Below are 24,129 nucleotides of genomic sequence, written 5' to 3'. Positions count from 1 at the left end.
ATTGCTCACTCTCAGTCAGTAGGTAAAAATGGTACAGATGTCCCTCAAGAGAACTAGGGTTAATCGTGATGGTGGGGTACTAAAAAATTCTCCAAAACCGGACTGTTTTGACTACACGTTGGATATGGGATATGGCAAGTGGAATATACTTACACTGCATTTATGGGTTTATATGTCTGTTTTTTCTTTTTTTTGTCATAGGTGGCACGGCGATGGGGTATACAGAAGAACCGACCCGCCATGAACTATGATAAGCTCAGTCGCTCACTGCGCTATTATTATGAGAAGGGAATTATGCAAAAGGTAAGATGTCAACTTCATCTCTTACAAGGGATTTATAAATGGTGGGGTTCCGTAAAACAGCTAAACACATTCTTTGCTTCCCCTCACTTTGAGTTTGTGGCACCGTTGAAATTATATCTCGGTGGAATTCCTCCTTTTTTAAGGTGTTTCTCATGTAAAAAATGCGATCAGAAGGTGTCCAACCACTGGGACCTCCACCACTCCCACAAACAAGTGGCTCCAGGTCCTGGATTTTGGTAGGGAGATGACTATGGATGCTCAGGCACTCTTGGAGGTACGGAAACAGCTGAGCACGTGTGGCTATCTCTGGAAAAAGATCCAGGACTAGGACCACTTTATTGATGATACTGATGAAGATCTAAGTGGTGCCTTTCACTGATCTCAATTTTTATGGTATGGACAGTTTTTTTATGGAAGGTTAGTTCATTGGGGAAAACTCTGGCCCCATACCAATTCACAGCAGAAGTTTTTATGCATTAAGTATAAAGACATCTGAGATGGGCACCATAAAATTATGTCTATCAACTTGCTACCTACTCATTTTTGGTTTCTGGTCCCCAGGAAGACCAGGATTGTATGTAGTTCAGAGAATTCCAGCACGTTGTACAAAAAGTTCCCGCAGTGTGTCTAAAACTGTGATGATCGTTTTTGGAACCTTTTTCTTCTACCAAAATTTTGGCAAATGTGATTGGCCTCTTTGAGAGGAAGTTCTGACTTTTTTTTAATTTTTTTTATTTATTCTTCTGTTTCAGTGGTTTAGCCTAGCTCTAGGGAAATAGTATAAGTCCAAAAGACTATCCACATCAATGTCCATACATAAACATACATCATAAAAGGCTTGAATATAGGATGTTGACATTGATATAAATGCTGATTCTAAAATTTTGAATTCTCTGTTTATCTAAGGTTGCCGGAGAGAGATATGTGTACAAATTCGTATGCGATCCGGAAGCCCTCTTCTCTATGGCCTTCCCAGACAATCAACGGCCACTGTTGAAAACGGACATGGAGCGACACGTTAATGAAGAAGATACAGTACCACTGTCGCATTTTGACGAAAGTATTCCCTACATGGCAGATGGAGGCTACTGTAATAGTCACCCATACAATGAAGGATACGTTTACTAACGGGAAAAAAAAAGACATTTCTATGACGACGATCATTTCACTTTTCTTCGCAAGACCCAAGAAAAGAAAAATATACATTTTTTTATAAATATATATATTTAGTAGATCATAAATGGGCTTTTCCTGTTGCATATCTCCTATGGTCTGCCATGGACAAAGCACTTTACTTGAGGGACGGGGATAAAACTGATACTATGTATGTAACAGGACGATAAGATGGATGTAATATTCATTTATGCTCGGGAAGGAAACTTAAAGCTTGCGGTACTTCATTAATATGTCATAACTCATAACTGTGTTTCTTTTCTTCGGTTTTAAGATCTCATAAAATATTGTAATTTTTTTCTGGATACACAGGGCACAGTTAATTTTCATGGTATGAATAGCTGTGTAAAAATAAGCTTATTTTTGTTGGAAATGTTTTTGTTTTTTTTATATATATTTTTTTTTTATTTTTTTTTTGCCCTAAGTTGGTGCATGGACTCACTGCAAGGAAGTTTTTTTTTTATAGCCGACAAAAACTGCCGATTCAAGAGCCACTGACTCTTCTATGTTGGATATATGTAAATTATCCTTGAACAAACTTTGTGTAAAACACCTATATATGGGGTCATTCAGGAAACCTCTCATGAGGAGACAAGTTTATCTTGCCCAGGAAGGGCTTTCCTGTTTGCATAAGTTATATGTAATAGATGCTTCTGTACGAAAGAGAGTACTTTTTGGTCAAGGTACCAAGAACTTTCTCTCTGAAAGTTTCAAAGATATCCAAATGTCCTCCTGGCCCATATATCATCAGGTGTAGTCCACATGATTGGTTAGGAGATGCAGACTAAGGATCAACTCCATTCCTATTGCTACCTACTGAGCAAGATTTTCAAAAAATTACGTAATCTCTTTAATGCTTGTTGGTACCGGCAGGGTGGAAACCCAACGTGCCCAAACTGGTGGTGGTCTTTGGAGAATCTACCCAATCTAAGAAATTGGTAGTCTACGAGACCATGGTATGTCACCTGCAGTCATTTTGCACAGTAGTTATTAGGCAGGCCTTGAGGTCATCACGGTGTCCTACACTTTTTGCCGAATATGAATTTTTGCTTTTATGACTGAAGACCATGGCTCACCATGGTGGCCCATATTGGTGGATCTTTGTATTTGTCAAAGCCGGTCATGTACTCTAACTCAACACAAGCCAGTTTGTTTCATGGATATAGGCTCTAGCTTATGATATAGTGTTCAGAATTGGAGGACACATTGTTTTCATATACAAGGAGGTCATCACCGGTATTTTCTCTCGCATAACTACCCATTAAAATTGAAAATGGTGTAATTCAAGTCCGGTTTTGCACAAATATTTTTACCAGACATTTTCTAATCCTTGTCTTAATGGACCACTTGTGATTGGGCATTCTACTTGTTTTCTGGAGTCAGTGGCCCTAAAAAAAATGGGGAAAAAAGTTGCAAATTTTACAAATTGAATTTTCTAAATGCACTCTTAATAACTAAAATTTAGGGGGGATAAACAAAGATCTATGACCCATGAATGAGCTATTTAATCAATAAGAATTAACTGTACGCTGTGTAACACATTGTTATGCTGTTTGGCTGCCAAAAGCACTTTTTGGACAAAAAAAGAAATCTAAAACAAAAAAATATTAAAAAATAACCAATACACTAAATAGGTACTTTAGTAATTTTTAGACATGGTACCCATTAATATGCATTTATGCCTTTTACTGCTGTGTTCTGTTCATAACATGTATAAATACTAGAAAAAACTGCTTCTGCTGCTGTATATTTTCTGAACTATTCTCTAAATTTACTCTACGGTCATTATACGCATCGCTGTAACTACAGGTAGCCTTTCAGGACAAAATAGATGAATCAAATCATTTATTGCTTAGGACTTCGCTTTGCCGCCATGCAATCCGCTTTTGCGCATCAACAAGGACTGGTGAGCGTCTGCTCGCTGTGGGAGGCTCAGCAGGAACTTTTTGTAACACGGGATCGGAGACTTTGCTTCTTAATGAACTCTCGGGACCTGAGGAGGAAACTGATGGATCGACTGGTTCTACTGCCACTTACCTGGAGGCCCTATGTAAATGAAAAGAAAATCAGATTGGGAGAAATTTCTAAGGTTACATTTCTGACATTTTTGTTTTATTTTTAAGAAGATCTGTACAGAAAGAATATGTATTGAAAATTTATTGGAAACTTATGGTTTTTGTGTGTGTGTGTTTCTTGTTTTTTCTTTTCTTGTGTTTTTGTTTTTTTTCTGGATAAAACATCAAAATTTCTGAAAATCCTGCCACTCCTCTTTTTTTATTTTTTATTTTTTCCTTCTTTTTTTTTCCGCACAAAAATATCTCCTTTGTCATAGGAATGCAAGACTACAAACCGCGCAAAGGCTAATTCTGATGAATGTATTTGCGCTAATAGAATTTTTAACCTGCACGTTGACCAATCCTATGCAGGATGTGTGCAAAATTTACTAAACACTTTGTCATTCAATTAAAAATAATGTATACAACATCTCCATGCAGTTCTAGATGATTTGTGAAAGACCGTAATGGTGGAAGACTTCATAAGCATTAATTCATACAATGAATACATTTCATGTGACCCTCTGCTACTGGGTGTGTTTAATTTATGGGGGATGGTGGGTCCCCTGTGTCTCATTACTCAGTCAACATGGATGGAACTTTTGTTTTTTCTAAAACATAGCTGCAAAACCCCTGAACAGTCAGTTCCATTTTATCATTTTTGCTGCCTGCAGCTACCACTAGGGGGAGCTTAGTTAATATAGTTGAAATTGAAGCTAAAGCCTGATTCATACAGGCGTTGTGCATCTCGGACGTGAAAAACTGTAGTTTTTCACGTCCGAGGTGCATCCGTGCTCTGCGCTGCGGGACGCGATATCACACGTCCCCCATAGTCTATGGGGGGGGGGGGTTGCATGAAGTTAGAAAAAATAGGACGTCCTATTTTCTTACGGACCCTTCACACGGTCTGTTGAAACAACGACCGCGAGAAGGGCCACATTGAATTATATAGGTCCGTGTGACGGCCGTTGTTTCGACGGCCGTCACACGGCCGTTTAACATGTTCATGAGATTAAGGCCTAAGTACGTGTGCAGTGAGCTCCCCCTAGTGGTAACTGCAGACAACCAGAATGTAAGTATTTAATCCCTTGACAAACTGTACTGTAATAATACATCACAGGCAGGAGTTGCGCACTATTACGGTACTCTGATCAGAAGCAGGACCGCCACTGTAATACACAGCCGCAGTCCTGCTCTTAATATAGAGATCATGGATCTGATTTACATAGTTTAACCCCTTGTAAACCTGAATATAAAAATATGGGAAAAGCAAAGTATGGGATTTGATTGTGTTGTATGGGAAGCTATTTAGGGACCCTAGGGCTTTTGCTTTCAGGATGCCAGTTGTAAGGGCATACTTGGGTATGCCCTAACAACCACCTATGTACTTGTATATATGTGTATATATGCAAGTACACTATTATGTAAAATCATAAATAATACAAATCCCATGATGGGATTAAAAAAATGGTAGTAAAAAATGTAATAAAAATATCTCTGAAAAAAGAACTATAAAACCTGCAACGACAATATTTTTAATAGAATTACATAACAGTAACAAAAAAACAAATAATATTTAATTTACAAAACCTACGGATGTAGCCATCTTTATCTTGACTGATAACTTGCTGCAGCGTGATATCGCACAACAAACGCCATTGAAAAAGTGTAGGTATCGCCATAACCGTAGCAACTTGTTCTGTACATTTATTAATTATTTAAGATGATTGGTAAATGGAGTAAATAAAAAGTATGAAAAACAAACTTTTTTTCCTTTTGCATTGCTGTCAAATTATAAATTAACTACTAATATATATGTGTCCAAAAATGATAAAACAAGAAAACTAGGCAAACTGTGCACCTGCCATTGGGTTCCTTGGCAGTACCCCCCTCCCCCTGTCGATGGCACTATACTATTGAGCGAAGGGAGCAAGTGAAGGAAGAACATCTGTCTTCTGCGGCTAGGATGGCACTGGCCACTTACACCTTCATGTTACTGCTATGGGTAGATATACACCTGCTGTAATGGTGCTCGGCACTGTGTGAGGAGAGTTAAGCTGGATTCACACGAGCATGTTTGGTCCGTAATGGACGGAACGTATTTCGGCCGCAAGTCCCGGACTGAACACAGTGCAGGGAGCCGGGCTCCTCCCATCATAGTTATGTATGACGCTAGGAGTCCCTGCCTCGCTGCAGGACAACTGTCCCGTACTGTAATCATGTTTTCAGTACGGGACAGTAGTTCCACGGAGAGGCAGGGACTCCTAGCGTCGTACATAACTATGATGCTAGGAGCCTGGCTCCCTGCACTGTGTTCGGTCCGGTAAATGCGGCCGAAATACGTTCCGTCCTTTACGGACCGAACATGCTCGTGTGAATCCAGCCTAACAGGTGAGTACCGGCTGCTTGCACATTCACATTGTAATAAACAGAAGAGAGATACCAATAAAATCCCGGTTCTTGCCGCCCGATCACTGCGATCAAGGCCAATATTAACCCTCAGCGCTCCAGTCTATTCAGCAGGGGGGACCCACTCATAAAATCTTTGTACTGGACCCGCTCTTAAAATCTCTGTACTGGGCCCACCAAAGTGGTCAAACGGCCCTGCATTGCCCATTCATACGCCAAAGACCTCCCCCTTCTAATACCGTTCACATTCCAAGTCTTCCCCTTTCCAGGACTGTGCAGATTACAAGACTATTCTCTGTGGAAAATCCATGAATTCTCGCACTTGGATGAGGTGAGATCTTTGTCAGTAACTTATGATGAAATTCAGTCTCGCACCTTGATCTCATTATAGACCTTGAATACCAATTGGAGCAAAATTAGTTTTGTGAATATGAATGAGGTCTCCTGTGACATCACAAATCTTTTAGCAACCTATTTTGGACTTGTCTGGAATACTTCCGTTATATTATACTTTGCTCTGCTAATGTGAATTCTGTAGGATGACACAACGACTTTCACAATACTACTCAAGGTGTTCTCAAAGTAAGTCACATCTCAGAGGGAGTTGTCTGAGGAGAGACCGTCATCTCCTATTTCTAGGATCTGCCATCAATGTCCAACCTCTGTGACCTCCACAAGTGCCAGTTTGCCTCCTCACCAGGGCCAGCCTAAGTTTGCATGGTGCCCTGTATCTTCTATTGATTCTCCCCTTGTGGTGTACTATATAGTGTCTAAATATACCATTGCTTAAAAGTGCCCAAATAACCCCACCACACAGTTGCATGAGCACCACTACCTGTCTTTCCATTGGCTGGTGCACCAAGTGTGGGGTAAATGATTACATTTCCAGGTGCCTAGGTCATCAGGGTGGGTGGTGCTCCCTTCAGTAGTGACCGGTGATGCTCCACACTGGTTGCACATCTCTAAGGACACATCTCCTGCTCCTCACAGCTTTACTTGACACTTTTGGGGTGGACACATGGCCAGTCATTGCCAATAATGGGCCAACCATCCTGCCTCCGGAGAAAGTTGAGGGTCACAACAGTTGGACTCCCGCCCATCAAACATTAATGGTATATCCTAGCAATCTGACATTCGAGGGCGGACCTATAGGCTGTGCAGCCTGTTTGGCTGCACAGGGGCCCATGGGGAAGAGGCCCACTCTTGCCCTCGGAATGTTATTATTAAGCCCTTTACTGCCCTAGTGCCCCAGAGATTTTATCATTAATCCTTTCACAGACTTAGACCACCAGGGATGTTACCTAGAGCTACAAGGGAAATTTTGACTGCCTGTTTTCCAGAGGGCTACAATAATAGCAAAAACTATTTTTTTTTAGTCAGTATGTATTTTAAATAGGAGAAGGCCGTTTTTGCTCAGGGGCCCTCTTTTGTCTGTGACTAACCAGCTGCCATTAACGGGGCAAATAACGGATCGCCATGCTGACTGCTGAATACAAACTGTTGTCTTCATGAGACAACCTCATTAAGAGGTTTTCCTTCCAAACAGATTAATGGTTTATCCACAAATAACTAATTCTGTCATCAGTTTAATAAATCAGATTTGGATTTCTTTCTAGGAATTCTCTGATGATTGATCAGGGGATTAATATTACTTATACTGACTTCACCTATACAGTAAATTTCCAACACTCCTGTACCCGGTGTCCCAACAGCTCAAAGGTTCAGAAATCCAAATGGTTAAGCAAAAAGTTACATTTATCTCAATATATATAGTACACTATAGGGCCAAAAGTATGTGGACCCGCTACTAATTATTGAGTACAAGTACCCAGTCATGTATTCTCCATAAATAAACATTACTAGTAGTATGTGTGGTACTAAGGAGTTCAGTAACTTGGTCCTGTCATAGGATGCCAACATTGACACAATTTAATTTGTGAGATTTCTGATCTGCTAGATCTGCCCGGGTCACCTGTAAGTGTTATTATTATCTGCTAGATCTGCCCCGGTCACCTGTAAGTCTTATTATGTGCTAGATCTACCTCAGTCACCTGTAAGTGTTTTTATTATCTGATAGATCTGCCCCAGCCACCTGTAAGTTTTATTATTATTATTATTATTATTATTATTATTATTATTATTATTATTATTATTATTATTATTATCTGCTATATCTGCCCTAGTCATCTGTAAGTGTTGTTATCATTATCTGCTAGATCTGCCCCGGTCACCTGTAAGTCTTTTTATTATCTGCTAGATCTACCCCAGTCACCTGTAAGTGTTTTTACTATGTGCTAATTTCCCCCCGGTCACCTGTAAGTCTTATTATTATCTGCTATATCTGCCCCAGTCATCTGTAAGTGTTGTTATTATTATCTGCTAGATCTGCCCCAGTTATCTGTAAGTCTTATTATTATCTGCTATATCTGGCCTGGTCACCTGTAAGTGTTGTTATTATCTACTAAATCTGCCCGGTCACCTGTAAGTGCTATTAATGTGAAGTGTAGGAGGAACAATAGTTCAGCCACAAAGCAGTAGACAACGCAGACTCACAGGGAGGAGGCCACTAAGAGCTGTAATGCATGGCACATAAAAATCACCAATCCTCTGTTGTATGAGTTCTAAGCTGTCTCTGGAAAGTGACATCAGCAACATCAGAACTGTGCATCTGGTGCTTCATGTAATGGGTTTCTATGGCCGCTGCACACAAGTCTAAGATCACTATGCACAATACCAAGCGTCAGCTGGAGCAGCGTGTCTTCTGGAGTGATGAATCACGGCTCACTATCTTGCAGTCTGATGGAGAAATCTGGGTTTGGCAGATTCCAGGAGAACGCTACTTCCCGGAATGCAGAGTGACTACTGTAATATTTGGTAGAGGAGGGGTAATGGTCTGGGGCTGTTTTTCAGGGTTTTGCTCCTTATTTGCAATGAAGAGTAAAAGTAATGCTACAGCATACGAAGACATTTTATACAATTGTAGCTTCCAGCTTTCAGGTAACAGTTTGGGGTTTGGGTCTTTCCTGTTTTAGTATGACTGTGCCCCTGTTCACACAGAGAGCTCCATAAAGACAGGGGGTGAGCAAATTGGTGTGGAGGAACTCGAGTGGCTTCACAGTGCCCTGACTTAAACCCCATCCTATACTTTTAGGATAAATTGGAAAGCCGAATGTAAGCCAAACCTTTTTATCCAACATCAGTACTTGACCTTAAAAATGCTCTTTTGGCTGAATGGGCACAAATTACCACAGACACACTCCAAAATGTTGTGTAAAATCTTCCCAGAAGAGTGGAGGATGTTATAGACACAAAAGAAGCCCAACTCCATATTAACACTCATTGGTATGGAATGGTATGTCCAACAAGCTCATATAGTGTGTAATGTCTGGTGTCCACATACTTTTGTCCATAAAGTATAGAGCATGAATTTATAGTGGACATGTAGACACAGTTGTGCATGGGCTGAGCCTGCACTGATTCTTAATAGTTTGAAAAACATATCCTACGAATCAAGGAATTTGACAAGAATAGCCCTTACAGAGATATTCCAACCATTTGAAGCTACGAAATATCACTAGGATATGCATCCCTTTACATACTGGGGGTTTCTCAACAGCCAGACCCCCAACAATCATTAAGTTATGGCATATAATAGTCATGTAATCAGAATACCCTTATAAATATGAATCTGTTGACAGCTTGGCGCATTCTAAGGGGGGGAGTGGGAATAAGAAAGTACCCTGTATTAAAGAAGACCTCCAGTGGAAACACAACTTTCCATATTTGCACCCCCACCTGACTATATACCACCCTCTATATTTATTTTATGTATACTGGACTTACTTTTTGAACTGCTGCCTTGTCTGTGCTTTATAAAAGCCTCCATCTTGATTCTTCGATTTCTCCAGCTTTCTCTTCCCCTCTGCTTTGCTATTAATCCCATGATGTTACAGCACAGTATCACATGACCAGCTAAAGACCATACCATTTCTGCATGCTGGGGGACACTGTGATTATCATTCTCTCTATATTCTATAAATAAGCTGAGAAACCATAAGTATACAGACAGGGAGGCTGCACTATATCCTTCTACACCTGTGTGACAGGAACCTGTATAAGTATCAGTGGGAGCTGATGATAGAAGTTTCTGTCCCCCCTGTGTAATACTAGTGTGGTCCAGGAACTGCTGAAGCCGGTGATGGTTGACACATAGATCTCCATAGACTCAAGTAGAGAAAGTAGTCACTGAGCCGGATTCACACTGTTGCTAAGCAACCATCCCAGTCTGATATATAGAGATAAATAACAGATGGGAGAGACTGACAAATGGAATACCAAAATGGAGCACATTGGAAATTTTAGTTTTGGCCGGAGTGTCCTTTAAAGAATCCATTGAATTTAATATGTGCCTAATCATTATGATATCCTTTATGAAGGACCCACTCCAATCAACTTCTGGTGGGGGGACTTGTCCAAACTAGACAACCTGCAACAAGGGTGGACATACCATAGTGTCAGATCATGCAACTGATATAGGGCCCTTGGACAGAAGGGGCCCAGCTCTGATGGTTGGTGTGTGGCGTGAACCTGTGGTTGACTATCCCAAGAAAATGACGTTATTGAAGGGTTTCGGGAATTTGCTCAAGGGTCATAAAAAAGGCAAGAAGGAGGCAATAAACACCACTCTATTTTGTTCTGGGTGGTAAAGTCCGGCGCCACATAATTGGTGCCCATTTTGATCATTGCTATGTGGCCCCATAGGGATTTATACTGAAATGGTAACTAATTTCTCATGTTATTTTATCCGACATATCTGACAAATGACTTGACTCAATCTTTAGAATTAATTAGTGTGAGGGTGTGAAGGTAATGGGTTCTATAATTAATAACTGAGAGACAGCGACACGAGGGATTCATCGTTCTGGGGCGATAGGGAGAGACTGAAGGCTGTGCCCTCTCCTCCTCTCCACTCACTCAGAGCCTAAGATTTAGCGGAGGATTCTTCCATCTCTCAGGTGATTATATTGTAAATGTAATATTACATCTGGCTTTTAACGAAATGAGCGGTGTTACAATTTGCAGATTCTTAACATGAAGTTGTTATTATTTTAATTTACCTCTTCTGCATTCTTAATGTTATACATTGTTACAAAAACACAACTTTAAGAGCAATCATGCTCCGAAATGGCACTTTAAATAATAATCAGACTCTCATTTACAAGCAATGGTGAACTTTTTTACATGTGTCATAGACTTGCACGTAACTTTCCTTTTCTTAGTATAATGTCTTCTTGCCAACTGCAGCTAGGTGTGACATTGGCCTGGGCTTGACACCATGGTGCCAATCATAAGGGCACGGACAGTCTGCAGTGGAATTCTCCTGTGGCCGTTTTTTATATTTGTTTCAATAAATTTTTAGGCAAGTTAGTTCAGACATTGCGGAAAACTCCGCTGCGGACCATAGGCTGCGGTGCGGAAATTTCCCACCGCAGCATGCACTGTCTGTTGCGGAGAAGAAGCGGGATTTCACTGCGGATTTCAGCCTTTGCAATGCAAAAACTGAAATCTGTGGCAAGTCCGCTGTGATATCTGCAACGTCTGAATTACCTGTCAAATATGCAAATGTTGCTGCAGATTCGTTGCGTAATTGGCCCAAATCTGCACCAACATTTGCAGCGGAAAAACGCTGCCACGTCTGGCCGTGCCCTAATGGTAGCACCATGAAACGCTGCCACTATGTCTGCAGGTACAGACAGCCTTGAGTCCTGGAACTAAGACAAAGGTCTAAATATTGGTTTCTGTAGGGTAGTTGGTCCAAGATCTATTGTATATTCTGGCCATTAATTCTAGGGCTACACAGCGACTTTGGCCGCAATACATGTCACATGTCTAGAGACCGCTGCCTGCATCGCAGGTAATGAAAGTAATTGTGGTTGCATGGGGACCTGCAATGAGGTTAAAGCCCAAAGAAAAATTATTTTTACCCTTTTTTTTTTAATTCTACATTGTATTTCCTAACCTTTGGGCTATTGGGAGAAGAGTGAGGGATGCATTAAAAGGAGGTATGTCTTCAAAGTGTATCTCCAGGTGAAAAAAACATACTTTAGGTAAATTTTAACCACAGCTTCCCCTGCAACATGATTTCTCCAATGACTTCACATAAAAACATCAAAATAAATGTATTGTTCACCTGGTAGGAGTCTTTATAATGATGACCTGAAGATAAAGCTACATAAAAAATAAGTGGGAAGAGACCAAAATTCTCTATAACATGAGATTCCAACTATGTAGATTTTATAGATTGTAGTTATAGTCTTGTATATAGGGGCAGTATTATAGTACTTATATTCTTGTATATAGGAGCAGTATTATAGTAGTTAAATTCTTGTATATAGGAGCAGTATTATAGTAGTTATATTCTTGTATATAGGAGCAGAGTTATAGTAGTTATATTCTTGTATATAGGGGACAGTATTATAGTAGTTATATTCTTGTATATAGGGGGCAGTATTATAGTCGTTATATTCTTGTATATAGGGGGCAGTATTATAGTAGTTATATTCTTGTATATAGGGGGCAGTATTATAGTAGTTATATTCTTGTATATAGGGAGCAGTATTATAGTAGTTATATTCTTGTATATATGGCAGTATAATAGTAGTTATATTCTTGTATATAGGGAGCAGTATTGTAGTAGTTAAATTCTTGTATATAGGGACAGTATTATAGTAGTTATATTCTTGTATATAGGGGCAGTATAGTAGTTATATTCTTGTATATAGGGGGCAGTATTATAGTAGTTATATTCTTGTATTTAGGGGCAGTATTATAGTAGTTACATTCTTGTATATAGGAGCAGTATTATAGTAGATATATTCTTGTATATAGCGGCAGTATTATAGTAGTTATATTCTTGTACATAGGAGCAGTATTATAGTAGTTAAATTCTTGTATATAGGAGCATTATTATAGTAGTTATATTCTTGTATATAGGGGGCAGTATTATAGTAGATATATTCTTGTATATAGGGGGCAGTATTATAGTAGTTATATTCTTGTATATAGAGGGCAGTATTATAGTAGTTATATTCTTGTATATAGGGTGCAGTATTATAGTAGTTATATTCTTGTATATAGGGGGCAGTATTATAGTAGTTATATTCTTGTATATAGGGAGCAGTATTATAGTCGTTATATTCTTGTATATAGGGGGCAGTATTATAGTAGTTATATTCTTGTATATAGGGGGCAGTATTATAGTAGTTATATTCTTGTATATAGGGAGCAGTATTATAGTAGTTATATTCTTGTATATATGGCAGTATAATAGTAGTTATATTCTTGTATATAGGGAGCAGTATTGTAGTAGTTAAATTCTTGTATATAGGGACAGTATTATAGTAGTTATATTCTTGTATATAGGGGCAGAATAGTAGTTATATTCTTGTATATAGGGGGCAGTATTATAGTAGTTATATTCTTGTATATAGGGGCAGCATTATAGTAGTTATACTCTTGTATATAGGGGCAGTATTATAGTAGTTATATTCTTGTACATAGGGGGCAATATTATAGTAGTTATATTCTTTTATATAGGAGGCAGTATTATAGTAGTTCTAATCTTGTATATAGGGGGCAGTATTATAGTAGTTATATTCTTGTATATAGGGGGCAGTATTATAGTAGTTATATTCTTGTATATAGGGGCAGTATTATAGTAGTTATATTCTTGTACATAGGGGGCAATATTATAGTAGTTATATTCTTGTATATAGGGGGCAGTATTATAGTAGTTATATTCTTGTATATAGGCGCAGTATAGTAGTTATATTCTTGTATATAGGGGGCAGTATTATAGTAGTTATATTCTTGTATTTAGGGGCAGTATTATAGTAGTTACATTCTTGTATATAGGAGCAGTATTATAGTAGATATATTCTTGTATATAGCGGCAGTATTATAGTAGTTATATTCTTGTATATAGAGGGCAGTATTATAGTAGTTATATTCTTGTATATAGGGTACAGTATTATAGTAGTTATATTCTTGTATATAGGGGGCAGTATTATAGTAGTTATATTCTTGTATATAGGGAGCAGTATTATAGTCGGTATATTCTTGTATATAGGGGGCAGTATTATAGTAGTTATATTCTTGTATATAGGGGGCAGTATTATAGTAGTTATATTCTTGTATATAGGGAGCAGTATTATAGTAGTTATATTCTTGTATATATGGCAGTATAATAGTAGTTATATTCTTGTATATAGGGAGCAGTATTGTAGTAGTTAAATTCTTGTATATAGGGACAGTATTATAGTAGTTATATTCTTGTATATAGGGGCAGAATAGTAGTTATATTCTTGTATTTAGGGGGCAGTATTATAGTAGTTATATTCTTGTATATAGGGGCAGCATTATAGTAGTTATACTCTTGTATATAGGGGCAGTATTATAGTAGTTATATTATTGTACATAGGGGGCAATATTATAGTAGTTATATTCTTGTATATAGGGGGCCAGCATTATAGTAGTTATAGTCTTTTATATAGGAGGCAGTATTATAGTACGAAAAGAAGAGAAGAATGATCCAGCGCCAGTGATGGTATTAAAAGGGAAAGGCAATTCCCATGTTTATTGTGGAAAAATAGTAAAATCTTGAATGCAAGACGCGGTCTCGGAGCAAGAGTAAGCAGGTAGTGTACCAAAGCCTACGCGTTTCGAACGCACACTGCGTTCTTAATCATGGCAGAAGAAGTACTTCTTCTGCCATGATTAAGAACGCAGTGTGCGTTCGAAACGCGTAGGCTTTGGTACACTACCTGCTTACTCTTGCTCCGAGACCGCGTCTTGCATTCAAGATTTTACTATTTTTCCACAATAAACATGGGAATTGCCTTTCCCTTTTAATACCATCACTGGCGCTGGATCATTCTTCTCTTCTTTTCGTGCTACATACCGCGGGCCGTCGCGGGGATCCGAGCGACATCGCAGCAGACGCAGAAACCGGTGAGCTGGAGGCTTTCTCCCTTCTCTATACTATTCAGTATTATAGTAGTTCTAATCTTGTATATAGGGGGCAGTATTATAGTAGTTATATTCTTGTATATAGGGGGCAGTATTATAGTAGTTATATTCTTGTATATAGGGGCAGTATTATAGTAGTTATATTCTTGTACATAGGGGGCAATATTATAGTAGTTATGTTCTTGTATATAGGGGGCAGTATTATAGTAGTTACATTCTTGTATATAGGGGGCCAGTATTATAGTAGTTATATTCTTGTATATAGGAGGCAGTGTTATAGTAGTTCTATTCTTGTATATAGGGGGCAGTATTAGGGCATGACCACACATGGCGGAATTCCTCCGCAACTGTCCGCATCAATGCCGCACAGAATCTGCGTTGCAGATTCTGCAGCGGATCTGCACAAAATGTGCAGAAAATTGATGCGGACTGGCCGCTGCGGACTGCAGGAAAAGTGCTTCTCTTCTCCCTATTCAGTGCAGGATAGAGAGAAGGGACAGCACTTTCCCTAGTGAAAGTCAAAGAAATTCATACTTACCGCCCGTTGTCTTGGTGACGCGTCCTTCTTTCGGCATCCGGCCCGACCTCCCTGGATGACGCTCCAGTCCATGTGACCGCTGCAGCCTGTGCTTGGCCTGTGATTGGCTGCAGCCGTCACTTACACTGAAACGTCATCCTGGGAGGCCGGACTGGAGACAGACGCAGGGAGTTCTCGGTAAGTATGAACTTATATGGTTTTTTACAGATACATGTATATTGAGATCGGTAGTCACTGTCCCGGGTGCAGAAACAGTTACTGCCGATCGCGTAACTCTTTCAGCACCCTGGACAGTGACTATTTACAGACGTCTCCTAGCAACGCTCCCGTCATTACGGGAGCCCCATTGACTTCCTCAGTCTGGCTGTAGACCTAGAAATACATAGGTCCAGCCAGAATGAAGAAATGTCATGGTAGTAAAAACAATACGCTCCGCAGCACACATAAGATCTGCGGACTTCATTGCGGAATTTTGACTCTCCATTGAAGTCAATGGAGAAATTCCGCCATGAGTCCGCAACCAGTCCGCCACTGCTCCGCAACAGACAGAGCATGCTGCGGACAACAAATTCCGCTCCGCAGCCTATGCTCCGCAGCGGAATTGTACGCATCGTGTAAACGAACACTGCTAAATTAAAGTGAAAGTCAATGGAGAAACGGCTCCGCTGCGGATTAACGCTGCGGAGTGTCCGCAGCGGAATTTAAGTGAAATTCCGCTATGTGTGAACCCGCCCTTATAGTAGTTATATTTTTGTACATAAGAGCAGTATTATAGTAGTTATATTCTTGTATATAGGAGCAGTATTATACTAGTTATATTCTTGTATATAGGGGGCAGTATTATAGTAGTTATATTCTTGTACATAGGGGGCAATATTATAGTAGTTATATTCTTGTATATAGGGGGCAGTATTATAGTAGTTACATTCTTGTATATAGGGGGCCAGTATTATAATAGTTATATTCTTGTATATAGGAGGCAGTATTATAGTAGTTCTATTCTTGTATATAGGAGGCAGTATTATAGTAGTTATATTCTTGTACATAAGAGCAGTATTATAGTAGTTATATTCTTGTATATAGGAACAGTATTATACTAGTTATATTCTTGTATATAGGGGGCAGTATTATAGTAGTTATATTCTTGTATATAGGGGCAGTATTATAGTCGTTATATTCTTGTATATAGGGGCAGTATTATAGTAGTTATATTCTTGTACATAGGGGGTAATATTATAGTAGTTGTATTCTTGTATATAGCGGGCAGTATTATAGTAGTTATATTCTTGTATATAGGGGGCCAGTATTATAGTAGTTATATTCTTGTATATAGGAGGCAGTATTATAGTAGTTATATTCTTGTATATAGGGGGCAGTATTATAGTAGTTATATTCTTGTATATAGGAGCAGTATTATAGTAGTTATATTCTTGTATATAGGGGCAGTATTATAGTCGTTATATTCTTGCATATAGGAGCAGTATTATAGTAGTTATATTCTTGTATATAGGAGCAGTATTATAGTAGTTATATTCTTGTATATAGGGTGCAGTATTATAGTAGTTATATTCTTGTATATAGGAACAGTATTATAGTAATTATATTCTTGTACATAGGGGGCAGTATTATAGTAGTTATATTCTTGTATATAGGGGGCAGTATTAAAGTAGTTATATTCGTGCATATAGGAGCAGTATTATAGTAGTTATATTCTTGTATATAGGAGCAGTATTATAGTAGTTATATTCTTGTATATAGGGAGCAGTATTATAGTAGTTATATTCTTGCATATAGGAGCAGTATTATAGTAGTTATATTCTTGTATATAGGAACAGTATTATAGTAGTTATATTCTTGTGTATAGGAGGCAGTAATATAGTAGTTATATTCTTGTATATAGGAGCAGTATTATAGTAGTTATAGTCTTGTATATAGGGGGGAGTATTATAGTAGTTATATTCTTGTACATAGGGGTCAGTATTAGGGGGGATTCACACGAACGTGTATTGGGTCCGTGCGGGCTGCGTGGTTTTCACGCGCCACGCACAGACCAATACAAGTCTATAGGGCAGTACAGACAGTCCGTGCTTTTTGCGCAGCGTTTGTCAGCTGCGCAAAAAGCGCGACATGCTCAATTTCTCTGCGTATTTCGCGCATCACGCACCCATTGAAGTCAATGGGTGCGTGAAAACCACGCAGGTCGCACGGAAGCACTTCCGTGCGAACCGACTGAAACAGCGCACCAGCTGTCAAAAGAATGAATGTAAACAGAAAAGCACCACATGCTTTTCTGTTTCCAAACATTCAAACGGAGTGTCTTTGAGATGAGCGAACCCGGACAACCGAACCGAACTTCACCGGGTTCGGCCGAACTCGTTTTGGCCGAACCCGGCATGAAAATTTCCTGTACGCGACGTCAGGAGATAGTCACTGTCCAGGGTGCTGAAAGAGTTAAACTGTTTCAGCACCCTGGACAGTGACTGCCTATCCCAATATACATGAACCTGTAAAAAAAAAACGAAGTTCTGACTTACTGATAACTCCCGGCTTCTTCCTCCAGTCTGACCTCCCGGGATGACAATTCAGTCCAAGTGACAGCTCCAGCCAATCACAGGCCAAGCACAGGCTGCAGCGGTCACATGGACTGCCGCGTCATCCAGGGAGGTGGGGCCCGATGTCAAGAGAGGCGCGTCACCAAGGACGTGTCACCAAGGCAACGGCCGGGAGGGAAGTTCTCGGTAACTACGAACTTTTTCTTTTTTTTTAACAGGTTTCTCAATATTGTGTTCGGCATTCACTGTCGAGGGTGCTGAAAGAGTTACTGCCGATCAGTTAGCTCTTTCAGCACCTTGGACAGTGACGGGCGTCGACTAGCCTCATCTCTATGATGGCTGCTGCGCGAAAATCACGCAGCCGCGCATCATACACGGATGACACACGCAGCTGTCAAGTGTTTTTTGCACACGCAAAACGCTGCGTTGTTTGCGCGTGCAAAAACGCAACGTTCGTCTGAATCTGCCCTTATAGTAGTTATATTCTTGTATATAGGGGCAGTATTATAGTAGTTATATTCTTGTATATAGGAGCAGTATTATAGTAGTTATATTCTTGTATATAGGGGCAGTATTATAGTAGTTATATTCTTGTATATAGGGGGCAGTATTATAGTAGTTATATTCTTGCATATAGGAGCAGTATTATAGTAGTTATATTCTTGTATATAGGAGCAGTATTATAGTAGTTATATTCTTGTATATAGGGAGCAGTATTATAGTAGTTATATTCTTGTATATAGGAACAGTATTATTGTAGTTATATTCTTGTGTATAGGAGGCAGTAATATAGTAGTTATATTCTTGTATATAGGAGCAGTATTATAGTAGTTATAGTCTTGTATATAGGGGGGAGTATTATAGTAGTTATATTCTTGTACATAGGGGTCAGTATTATAGTAGTTATATTCTTGTATATAGGGGCAGTATTATAGTAGTTATATTCTTGTATATAGGAGCAGTATTATAGTAGTTATATTCTTGTATATAGGAGCAGTATTATAGTAGTTATATTCTTGTATATAGGGAGCAGTATTATAGTAGTTATATTCTTGTATATAGGGGCAGTATTATAGTAGTTATATTCTTGTATATAGGAGCAGTATTATAGTAGTTATATTCTTGTATATAGGAGCAGTATTATAGTAGTTATATTCTTGTATATAAGGACAGTATTATAGTAGTTATATTCTTATATATAGGGGGAAGTATTATAGTAGTTATATTCTTGTATATAGGGGGCAGTATTATAGTAGTTATATTCTTGTATATAGGAGGCAGTATTATAGTAGTTATATTCTTGTATATAGGGGGCAGTATTATAGTAGTTATATTCTTGTACATAGGGGGCAGTATTATAGTAGTTATATTCTTGTATATAGGGGCAGTATTATAGTAGTTATATTCTTGTATATAGGGGGCAGTATTATAGTAGTTATATTCTTGTATATAGGGGACAGTTTTACAGTAGTACTGTTCTTGTACAAAGGGGGCCATATTATATTAGTTACATTCTTCAACCAGTTTCACATTAATAATACTATTGAACATTGGCACAGGTTTCTAGTAGTTAGGTAGTTAGTGCTTATATGACATATATATATATATATATATATATATATATATATATATATATATATATATATATATACATCTAAGCTCATGTATTATTTACTTAATTTTGCATTTAGAAGTTACAATTGATTCAAATATATGTTCGGAGCAGTTGTCACGTTCCTTCCCCCACTACTATTGCCTGCTAATACAAGTTTTATTAAGGGTTACACGAGACCCCCACCCTTTAGTTCAAAGGCACAAGAGAATTTAGAATGTATTTATAGAGTAATGATGGGAGGTGCAGTCAAAAGAATATAAAAATTGATGTAGTAAAACTTATAGTGTTAGGGCATGACCACACATGGCGGAATTCCTCCGCAACTGTCCGCATCAATGCCGCACAGAATCTGCGTTGCAGATTCTGCAGCGGATCTGCACAAAATGTGCAGAAAATTGATGCGGACTGGCCGCTGCGGACTGCAGGAAAAGTGCTTCTCTTCTCCCTATTCAGTGCAGGATAGAGAGAAGGGACAGCACTTTCCCTAGTGAAAGTCAAAGAAATTCATACTTACCGCCCGTTGTCTTGGTGACGCGTCCCTCTTTCGGCATCCGGCCCGACCTCCCTGTATGACGCTCCAGTCCATGTGACCGCTGCAGCCTGTGCTTGGCCTGTGATTGGCTGCAGCCGTCACTTACACTGAAACGTCATCCTGGGAGGCCGGACTGGAGACAGACGCAGGGAGTTCTCGGTAAGTATGAACTTATATTTTTTTTTACAGATACATGTATATTGAGATCGGTAGTCACTGTCCCGGGTGCAGAAACAGTTACTGCCGATCGCGTAACTCTTTCAGCACCCTGGACAGTGACTATTTACAGACGTCTCCTAGCAACGCTCCCGTCATTACGGGAGCCCCATTGACTTCCTCAGTCTGGCTGTAGACCTAGAAATACATAGGTCCAGCCAGAATGAAGAAATGTCATGGTAGTAAAAACAATACGCTCCGCAGCACACATAAGATCTGCGGACTTCATTGCGGAATTTTGACTCTCCATTGAAGTCAATGGAGAAATTCCGCCATGAGTCCGCAACCAGTCCGCCACTGCTCCGCAACAGACAGAGCATGCTGCGGACACCAAATTCCGCTCCGCAGCCTATGCTCCGCAGCGGAATTGTACGCATCGTGTAAACGAACACTGCTAAATTAAAGTGAAAGTCAATGGAGAAACGGCTCCGCTGCGGATTAACGCTGCGGAGTGTCCGCAGCGGAATTTAAGTGAAATTCCGCTATGTGTGAACCCGCCCTTAGAAGTCTTTACCAGGTAATTTTGGAATTATTGTGGCACCATTAATATTAATATTAGTGGTGACTGGAATATCCCTGAAAAATTCTTTCAAAGAGAAACCAAATTACTAATATAAACCATTGCGTTTTCCTAAAAGTTTCACGGTTTTGTTGGAGAATCTCCTAACTTTTCCCTAAACCAGTCTTTGCTTCCCTCTGCTGGCTCCTCCATAACTTTTGTATTCAGTCTATAAACTTTGTGCCACTACTCTACAATATCCTTCCATAGACTAGCCCCAGACTGACGTCCCCTCACACTAAAGAAATCATTATGATTTCAGTAGAATTCTTATAATCCGGCAATAAAGGGCCCTGAAAGATGCCGGATTTTTAAATATTAAGGATTGACATTGAAAATTATAAAAAAAAATGTACCTGTAAGTTTAAAGAATCTCCCGGTAGATAGTCCGAAATAAAATAATAACATAAAATACAAGTTTATCCCTTCGATTTTGGATGAGAAGAGACTCATAATTGCTTTACTGTCCTCAGTCAACGGTTTTGGATGTTCTTACACTTCTATGATGGATTATCCGAGTTTCTGGATCTAATTGCAGACAGCAAACTGTTCAAATCTTTTTTAGCAATTTAAATTCAATTAAAAAGGCTGAGCTGCAATACCACACACGACCTATACACAAGAGTGGCGCTGTTTCGGGAAAAAAAAATGTAGACCAATTTTTTTAAATCCCTTTTAACTAACTAAAAACTTACATTTTGTGCCTTACCGCTCTACTGCTATTTGATTATTGTTCTCTATACATCTATCACCTGCTGTCCTCACCTAGATCTCACCCTGCATTAGTAATTAAGCAATTTGATAAATTCCCGCCACCTATACGTCAATTAGCCCTCTACTTAATTGACATACTTAACAACAAGCTAAAACGGCTTGTTTGTAGCTAATCACTTGTGTCTGAAAGGCTGTGAACATCTCTGTCTGCAGCTCCACTAGTATTTATTAGGTCGTTCTTTATACAGAAGAATCAGGATTCACTGAAGAATAAGAGACTATGGTGTGGAGCGGACTATAGGACTTCGTGCACATAGCAGAGCTGTGCGCAGGAGGTAGTGCGGCAGCAGCGGCTCTGTACTAGGCACTATATACATTCAGACCGCAGACTAGACCCAAAAAAGACATTCAGATCCCAAACCAGACCCATATGTACTTGGCTCTTGACTTTCAGGCCCCTAAAGTAGTTATTTTAGAAGAAGGAATGGGTCCTGCTATGTAATGGGGTCGGTCCTTTCACTAACGTAACATCACATGAACCACATTGCAGTAGTTAGGTGAGTGGCAGCGGGGAGCTGATCCTTTTTTAATCTTTATGCCTCTGACCGCATTACAGGCCGTACTGCCCTGATGCCCTCCTACGGCAGTGGTCGGCAATCTAGGGGACTTCTCTGTGGCAGATACTTTACGGGGCATTTGTGGCAGGCACTCAGGTGGCATCTGTGGCTGAGACTCTTTATGGGGACATCTGTGGCTGACAGTTTGGGGGTCTATGTGGCAGGTAATTCAGGAAGCATATGAAGGCACTTACGGGGCATCTTTGCCTGGCAACTACTGTTAAAGGGGTATTCCGGTTTCAGCAAATAATTGTTCTTCTTTGTATAATGCGAAGTGATACAATTCTCAAATAAACTTTCTGTATCAATTCCCCCCCCCCCCCCCCCGTTTCTTAAGATCTCTGCTTGTTGTCATTCAATAGGAACCTACATTGTTTACTTTCAGTGGATAGAAATCTGTCCTGGTCATGTGATGGACACACAGGTGCACGGCTCGTTACAGTAGGTTTTGGAGAAAAAAAAATCATACAATGAATAACATTAATTAGCTGAAGCCGGAAAATAATTAAAAGGGATTTTCTCATGAACCCAACCCATGTCCATATTTAGTAATAGGGCACATGGACATCATTGGGGGCACCCTGCTTGGGGTTCCTCTCTATGAGCCAGAACGGACAACCCCTCTGTACGAGCAGCTCCCACTCCGGTGACCTCAAGTTGTCCGTGTATTACATGTATAAACCTTCATCTGAATCGCCGCCATGTAGTACTCTATTTCTCCTGCAATGGCCACCGAGAAGGCTTCCCCCGGAAAAATCAGCTGTCTTTCGGAGGTGTCAGGAGCTTGTGCCGAACAGGTGATTACTACGGCGGCTTCAATATGAACGGGGCAGTCTCTGATGAGACAGCCCCTTTAAGGGGATAGTTGGGCTAAAAAGGGAAATGAGAACAAATCACATAGCGCGATATATTGTAAAAGCGCGACTAAACGTAACTTTTGTGCCACGTTATTTTGACTTTAGTTGGGAGGAACGGCACAACTCTTGACATGAACCCACCAATGTGTTATAAATTGACCAGAAGAAACTGATGAGTGTGAAGAAACCCCAAGAAGACGACCTTGAAATGCTGCCGTCTCCATCTGCCCAGTTTGGGAGTGAGGGGCATGACTTGGCGCCTATTTATATCCTGTTTTTATCAATGGTTAGCACAGTGCCACCCTCCGCGCTGATCCCGAGAGCTGTGTACACATGTTCTCCGTGTTTACTGCTTCATACAGGGATGGGGAATGTTAATACATGGGACAGGTGCCGATACTATTCTAGGGCCCCGCGCTGCATGACATAAATACATAGATAGCCCGAGCTTACGTCTGAGCTATGACTGATATGTCACGGTGGTAACTTCATACTGTCCTGGAATGAGCAGAGCGGAAGTATGATAGGAAGCCGTGAGGTGAACTTCTCAGGCTCAGATTTCCGTCCTGGCTTCAGGTCTCAATAACTTGTATCCTTGTATAATGAAACGTTCTGCAACTTTCTAATCAAAGTTGTGCATCAATTTCCCACCATTTCCAAGATCTCTGCTTGCTCAAAGTAAATAGGAGAATATTTATTTACTCCCAGATGCTTAATACTTGTACAGATCTAATACTTCTCACAGCTGAGAGTTTGTTAAATGGTATCCAGTCCAGGGAATCCTCGGTGAGACTTTTAGCTGCAATGATACATTGTAACAAACTATCAGCACAGGACAGAGATTGTGTTCATTTCACAGAGTATTGTCTAGACTGGATACAATTGTAACAACACATCAGTTGTGAGAAGTATAAGGCTACATGCACACTTTTTGTTATTTGGTGCAGAAAATCCACATCAAAA

The 24,129-nt window shown here is 39.7% G+C and overlaps 1 protein-coding gene across 2 annotated transcripts in view; it reads left to right on the top strand.

The window, feature by feature from the left end:
* ETV1 (ETS variant transcription factor 1) overlaps positions 1 to 3,962 on the top strand; it is a 70,141-nt gene extending 66,179 nt beyond the window's left edge. For both annotated transcript variants that reach the window (XM_075827767.1, XM_075827768.1), the window contains 2 exons: positions 202 to 303; positions 1,210 to 3,962. In XM_075827767.1, the coding sequence (XP_075683882.1) occupies positions 202 to 303; positions 1,210 to 1,431 (324 nt within the window). In that variant the 3' untranslated portion in view covers positions 1,432 to 3,962. The remainder of the gene's footprint in view (positions 1 to 201; positions 304 to 1,209) is intronic.
* Positions 3,963 to 24,129: the final 20,167 nt, after the last annotated feature.

Source organism: Rhinoderma darwinii, chromosome 5 (genome assembly GCF_050947455.1).
Source record: "Rhinoderma darwinii isolate aRhiDar2 chromosome 5, aRhiDar2.hap1, whole genome shotgun sequence".
Classification (NCBI taxonomy): Eukaryota; Metazoa; Chordata; class Amphibia; order Anura; family Rhinodermatidae; genus Rhinoderma; species Rhinoderma darwinii.
Note: the sequence above shows the minus strand (reverse complement) of the source record. Positions and strands in the feature narration are given on the sequence as shown.